The following is a 6407-nucleotide window of genomic DNA, read 5'->3' as shown; positions in this document are numbered from 1 at the left end:
GCTGTGACGAAGGGCAGATGGGCCGGGGGCAGCCACGTCCCCCAGCAGCAGGACTTTCACCCACGTGCGGTGGCTCCTCGGTGACTCGGCCGCCCTTTGCCCATCTCCCTCCCTGAGCTGGGGGGCAAAGGGGCCTGGGGCCGTGTCCCCGTTGTGGCCAGGGAGCCCCAGAGGGGCTGTGCCCATTCCCATGGCCGTGCTGCTGGTCCGGTTTGGCCATCGCACGCCCTGGGAGTCAGGCGGAGGAGCTGCCGAGCTGGAAGGGCCCCGTCATTATTTGATGCGCTTTGAATTGCAAACCCCAAAGAAAATAACTCCTGCCGTGACGGGGACATCACCCGGGGGGACCCAGCCCAGCTGGGCAGCGTCTGCCGGCCAGGCACAGCATATCGGCTGCGCTGGCCAGCTGCTGCCTGGTGCCCACGCGATGCCAAAGTGGGGTGCCGGGGCTCCCCTTCCCCTTTGAGCCCTCTCCCCGCTCTTGGCTGGGGGCTCTGGCTGTCCGTGTGGTTTCTGACCAGCTGGAGGGCGCCAGGGGGGGTTTGTCTTGCCCGGACAAGGGCACAGCCGTGGGCATCGCTTTGTCCCCACTAGCCGCCTCTGCAGAGAGCCTGGGGCTGGCAGGCAGGGCAGGTCTGTCCCCTCCTGTCTAACCTGGTCCCCTGTCCCCCTCAAGGATGCCGACAGGTTCACGTTGCCGTTCCACTTTGAGGAAGGCAAGGAGAAGTGCCCATATGACCCTGCCCGTGGCTACACTGGCCTCATCGTGGGTAAGCGGCACCTTTCCCAGGGCTGGCGGGGACATGTGGAATGCCACCGACCCTGGCCCCATCCCCAGCACCCCCACGGGGGTCCTCAGCCAGGTGGGCCTGGCGTGCAGGGGGCCTTAGCAAGCCCGCTTTGGTCCTCCTCCTCCTTCTCTGCCTGGGGCATGGGGATGCTGGTGGCTTTTGGGGCTGTCCCTGGGGTGTGGGGCCATGCTGACAGGTGCCTGACCTGCCTGCCCTGCCCAGATGGTGGCTTGTACACGGCCACGCGCTACGAGTTTCGGAGCCTCCCCGACATCCGGAGGAACCTGCACCAGCGGCCGCTAAAGACGGAGGAGTCCCCGCTGCACTGGCTGAACGGTGAGACGTCCCGGTCCCTCCCCAGGACCGGCGCCATGGGACGCCATGCATCACCTCGGGGAGCGTGGAACAGGGGTGGGGGGTGGCCCCGGGGTCTTGTGTGGTTTGCCATGAGAGGAAACCGAGGCAGGGAGGGATCCCCCATCCCGTGGTGGGTCCCCAGTCTCCACCTCTCGCTCCGTGTCCCCCAGATGCCGAGTTCGTGGCCTCCGTGCTGGTCCGGGAGAGCAAGGACAGCCCCGTGGGAGACGATGACAAAATCTACTACTTCTTCATGGAGCGGGCGGGTGAGGAGACCACGTCCTTCTTCGACAAGAGCCAGGTGACCCAAGTGGCCCGGGTGGCCCGTGTCTGCAAGGTAGGCATGTCCCCAGCCACAGGGAGCCAAGCACTGCTCCTCCCAGTGCAGGGGCTGCGTGCCTGCACCTTGGGGGAAACTGAGGCACAGGCAGAGGGGGACATACGCCCCCACCAGCTTGTGCAGAAATGCTCCCTGCACCCTCCCAGAGCGACGTGGGGGGGAAGAAGATCCTGCAGCGCAAGTGGACATCCTTCATGAAGGCGCGCCTGGTCTGCTACATCCCCTACTACGAGGTGCTGCGCAGCGTCTGCAGCCTGGACGGGGGCGGCTGGGCCAGCACCGTCTTCTACGCTGCCTTCACCCTCTCGGCGCAGTGGTGAGAAGGGCAGCGGCTGAAACAGCTGGGGCTAAAAGTCTGCGGCGCAGGGGGGACCGGAGATGCTCGAGGGGATGCACAGGCGGGCGCTGAGCACCTGGGGGTGCGTCGGTGGGGAGCACCCATGTGTCTGCCTGGGCTCAGGTGGGGTTCTGCCCGCCAGGAGGACCATGGAGGCCTCAGCCGTGTGCCGCTACAGCATCTCGGCGGTGCAGCGCGCCTTCGAGGGCCCCTACATGGAGTACCAGGACTCGGCTCGCAAGTGGTCCCGCTACGACGGTGCGGTGCCCGAGCCCCGGCCTGGCTCCGTGAGTGCCCGGGGGTGCGGAGCAGGGGGGGCATGGGGTGGCCGCATCCCCCCCTGACCCCCGTCTCCCCTGGGCAGTGCATCACGGACCACTCCCGCAGGAAGGGCTACAACTCCTCGCAGGACCTGCCCAACAGTGTCCTGGACTTCGTCAAGTTGCACCCGCTCATGTTCGAGGAGGTGAAGCCGGCTGGCGGGGAGCCACTGCTGGTGAAGAAGAGCGTGGCGTACAGCCGGCTGGCTGTGGACAGGGTGCGGGGCCTCAACGGCCGCTCCTACGATGTGCTCTTCATGGGGACAGGTGAGCACGGGATGAGTTTGCCGGGTCTCTGCTGGGCAGGGGGCACTGCCCACATTCCCTCCTGACACCCTGCTCTGCTCTCCAGGGGATGGCTGGATCCACAAGGCCGTGGTGGTGGGCTCTGGCATCCACATCGTGGAGGAGGTGCAGGTGTTCAGGGACCCCCAGCCCGTGGAGAGCCTGGTGATCTCCCATGCCCAGGTGAGGGGTGGAAGAAGTCGGGGGACATCACACACGGGGCACGTTTGTGCTGCAAAGCTGCCATTAGGCTGTTTGGGGGACCGGGAGGACATGACTACTGGGTCACCCCAGCTCAGGATACGCGGCAGAGCCCAGTGGGGCAGCCTGGGGAAATGGACCAGCCTGGACCCCACCTCCTTGCCAGGTGCCAGCTGTGGCCATCGGCACTGACTGGAGCTGGGGGTCCTTCCCCGTGCACCCCACTAAGGGAGAGCTGTGCTGTGGGGCTGGGGGGGATCTCTGGGCTCCATGGGGCACCCCATAGCCCAGCCACACCGTACCAGGGCAGTGCTGAGCCAGCCCTTTCCCCCCCAGAGGAGCCTGTATGTGGGGGCAGCCAGCGGGATCCTGCAGGTGCCCCTGGCCTCCTGCGCCAGGTACGCCTCCTGCTACGACTGCATCCTCGCCCGGGACCCCTACTGCGCCTGGGACGGCAGGGCCTGCTGTGCCACCGCCACCGCCGACAGGTAGGGATGGGCTGCCTGTCCCCAGTGGGGTCCCCACGAGCCTTCCACCCGGCCCATCCCATGCTGTTGCACATCACCCCGTGGCACAGTCACCCCAGTGCCACCCCCAAGGGTCTGGCATCTGGCGGCCGGTCTCCCGGTGGCCGTGACCCCGTAAGGGTGGGCTCAGCTGGGGCTGTATGGCTGAAGCCCCCCATGTCTTGCAGCACGGGGCTGGTGCAGGACATTCAGAGCGGCAACGAGGGATGCCGGAGCAGCTCCGGGCGGGGTGAGTCTGCGCCGCCCCTTGGGACTGCAGGGGATGCCGGCGTCCGGTGTCCCTTAGGGTGGCCAGGACGGGTGCGAGGCGGTGCATGTCTCCGCAGGCTCCCTGCCGTGGAAGAACCGGACGGTGCTGCAGGGGGACGACGTGCTGCTGCCCTGCGACCAGCGCTCCAACCTGGCACGAGCCGTCTGGCTGGTGAACGGCAGCGAGGCGCCAGGCGCAGGGCAGGACCGGCTGCGCGTGGGGGTGGACGGGCTGCTGGTGACGGACACGCTGCCCCAGCACAGTGGCGAGTACCGCTGCTACGGGGAGGAGCGGGATCTCCGGACGCTGCTGGCCGCCTACAGCCTCACTGTGCTGCCCGAGCTGCCCCGGGGCCACACGGCCGCCCCCCGGCCCCACGCTGCCAGCCAGGCGGCTGGCGACATGAAGGTGGCTTACATCTCCGCCATCGTCGCCTTGGTGGTGCTGTGCACCGTGCTCAGCACCGTCCTCCTCTACGTGTCCTGCCTGGAGAAGCGCAAGGGCAAGTACGTCCTGGGGGAGGCGCGGCCAGCCAGCGTGGAGCTGCAGACTGTCTCGGCCAACTGCCTGCGCAAGGGCCGCCAGGAGGAGGAGGAGGAGGAGGAAGAGCTCGCCTACCCCGACGGCTGCCTGCGGATCATCCCCGGCGAGGCGCCCACGGCTGCCACCTCCCCGGTCAAGGAGCTGCCGGCTGCCGTGCCCCCGCTGCCGCCGCCACCCCCGCTGCCGGCCGAGCTCACCAACGGCATGGGGGCTCTGCCCAACGTCCTCCGCAAGATGAATGGCAACAGCTACATGCTGCTGCAGCAGCAGGAGGAGCCGCTGGCCTCGCCGCTCTACAGCGCGTCCTTCACTGAGGAGCTCAGCAAGATCCTGGAGAAGCGGAAACACACGCAGCTGGTGGAGAAGCTGGACGAGAGCTCCGTGTAGGGGCCGGGGGGGGCGTCCTGCCAGCGGGACCCTCCTCCCCTCCGGCCCCTTCTCCCACCCCCTGCCAGCAGTGTTACAAGACTCAGGCGAAACTACCTCCTGGACGGCAGAGCCGGGCCGGGCCCGGGCTCGGCCGTTCCTTTGGCTTTTCACTCACTTTTCAGACTCGCTGTACAGAAAAAAAGAAAAGAAAAAGAATCTATTTAAATTTGGGAGCTCTATTTATGTATAAAAACCCACCGACGGCGGCCACGAGCTGGAGGCAGGAGCTGACGCCTGGCTGAAGGTGGACACCGGGGGGAGGGAGAGTTTCTGTCTGTCCGTCCGGCCAGGCGTGAGAGAGAGATGCTGTTGTGGACGTGTTGACTCGGCCTGCCCCACTGGGCATCCCTCGGCGCATGGGAGCCAGATGGCTGCTGAGAGGTGGGTGAGGAGCAGGGAGGGGGGCTGGGGGCTGCCGCGCGGTGCCTGCGCCTCTCGCAGGGTGCGGGTTCCCTTCCTGGCGCGGGGCCGGGGGTATATTTCCCCCAGCTGCCTGCTTGCAGGCAGGATAGGGGCCGTGGACGCATCTCGTGTTACTGGGGGGGGGGTGGGCTCGGTGGCTGCCAGCCCCTGCCCGCTCTCCCACGTCTGCCCCCCCCAGGGTTTCCTCTCTGGGAGAGGACGGTTCGGCGAGGGACAGAGCCAGGGCAAGGAGCCCACGTCCCCGAACGCCCCGGAGCAGCTGGTGGAGCGGCGCGTGCCCTCTGCGAGGAGGCCCCAGGTGAAATGCAGGGCTGGGTGCCCTGGGGAGGTGGCACCCCCGGGGCCTCCGACCCTGACAGGGCTCTGCCCCCTCTCCCCAGGGCGCTGCAGGGGAACAGCAGGATGCGGCAGCAGGCAGCAAGATGGCACTGGCAGCAGGACCACCAGCCACCGCCGTGCCCTGCAGCGTGGCAAGGGACCAGCGCAGCACCCGCATGCCCCAACGTCCGCAGTGCCCCTCGGCCCTGGGAACCAGGTGTTTCTGCCCTCCTGCGTGGTGCCGTCAGAGAACTGGGGTTCAGGCGCAGCCCCGTCCCCCGTGGGACAACACATGGGAAGGGAAACGTCCTTGCACAGCGAGGAGGAGCCCTGGACAAGGGCCTGCCTCCCTCTGGGGCCTCCTGCTCTTCATGGCACTTTCCAGGGGCAGCCACCATCCTGGGGGGATGCAGATCCCCCCAACTACCTCTGCTCCTGCCGCCGCCTGGGGGAACCCGAGGGACTGGGGTGACAGGAGCGTCTCACACCCTGGGGACAGGGAGGTGACACCAGAGGAGCCAGGGAGGGACAGACTTGCTGGGGGGTATGTCCTCCCCTCTGTGTTCCTTGCTGGCACCTCCAGGATCAGGACATCGCCCGGAGCTTAGCCCTGCAGGGGGGGCAGGAGGGGGGGGCAGCCCCAGGGGTCCATAATGGACTGGAGCCCAGGCCCTCCTGCCCCAGAAGAGCGAGGCTTAGTGGGGAAGAGGCAAGGGCCGGACGCCCAGGCTCTCCCATCCTGCCCCCACCCTTGTTTTTGCTGCAAGGGGGGGATGAGCCACCCCCAAGCACACCCCTCCCCCAAGGAGGGGCATCGTCCTCCGTGTCTGGTGCCCCTCGGGCACAGCCCCCCGTGCCCCCTGGCAATAAACGCGGCTCTGTCTGGACGTGGCGTGGCGGCATCTCTCTGCGGGCGGCGGGAGGAGAGGCGGACGCGGAGGCGCGGGGCGGAGGCTTTATTGGGGCTGCAGGCGCGGGCCCTGGATGGTGAGGGCGGAGGGTTTGTTGGTGAGGGGGTGCCACTGGCCCTGGACGCTGGGGTTGTCGGTGTGGAAGGGCTTGCGGATGCGGACGATGTCCAGGCCGGACTGGCCGGCCAGCCTGGTGGCCAGCTGCGCGATCTCCTCGCTCGTCTTGCTGGCGATGAGCTCCTCCCGCACCGTCCCGTTCACTGCGGCAGAGCGGGGCGGGGGTGTGGGGTGTGTCAGGCCGGGCCCCCTCCCAACCGGCCTGGGCAGAGGCAGCACGGAGCCAGGGCAGGTCGGGGAGGGCCCCCGTCCCCCAGA

General features: G+C 67.9%; 2 protein-coding genes across 3 annotated transcripts in view; one reads left to right on the top strand and one right to left on the bottom strand.

The window, feature by feature from the left end:
- The window catches only part of SEMA4G (semaphorin 4G), a 7290-nt gene extending 2952 nt beyond the window's left edge, over nt 1–4338 (top strand). Inside the window, exons 5-14 of one of the 2 annotated variants that reach the window (XM_019471690.1) lie at nt 677–770; nt 1014–1127; nt 1319–1485; nt 1635–1804; nt 1968–2112; nt 2190–2412; nt 2498–2613; nt 2968–3119; nt 3326–3387; nt 3485–4338. In XM_019471690.1, coding sequence (XP_019327235.1) covers nt 677–770; nt 1014–1127; nt 1319–1485; nt 1635–1804; nt 1968–2112; nt 2190–2412; nt 2498–2613; nt 2968–3119; nt 3326–3387; nt 3485–4338 — 2097 coding nt within the window. Of the gene's footprint in view, nt 1–676; nt 771–1013; nt 1128–1318; nt 1486–1634; nt 1805–1967; nt 2113–2189; nt 2413–2497; nt 2614–2967; nt 3120–3325; nt 3396–3465 lie in introns of both variants that reach the window. The other variant, XM_009277816.1, reaches the window with a different exon arrangement.
- A 1723-nt stretch (nt 4339–6061) lies between these two features.
- On the bottom strand, nt 6062–6338 carry MRPL43 (mitochondrial ribosomal protein L43; the record flags this gene model as incomplete). The annotated part of the gene is made up of 1 exon (XM_009278070.1): nt 6062–6338. A coding segment is annotated over one exon (261 nt), but the record flags the coding sequence as incomplete, so codon positions are not given.
- Nucleotides 6339–6407: the final 69 nt, after the last annotated feature.

The sequence above is a fragment of the Aptenodytes forsteri genome, unplaced genomic scaffold, assembly GCF_000699145.1.
Source record: "Aptenodytes forsteri isolate BGI_AS27 unplaced genomic scaffold, ASM69914v1 Scaffold15, whole genome shotgun sequence".
NCBI classification, from domain to species: Eukaryota; Metazoa; Chordata; class Aves; order Sphenisciformes; family Spheniscidae; genus Aptenodytes; species Aptenodytes forsteri.
The sequence above is the reverse complement of the archived record's forward strand: the minus strand, read 5'-3'. Positions and strand labels throughout refer to the sequence as shown.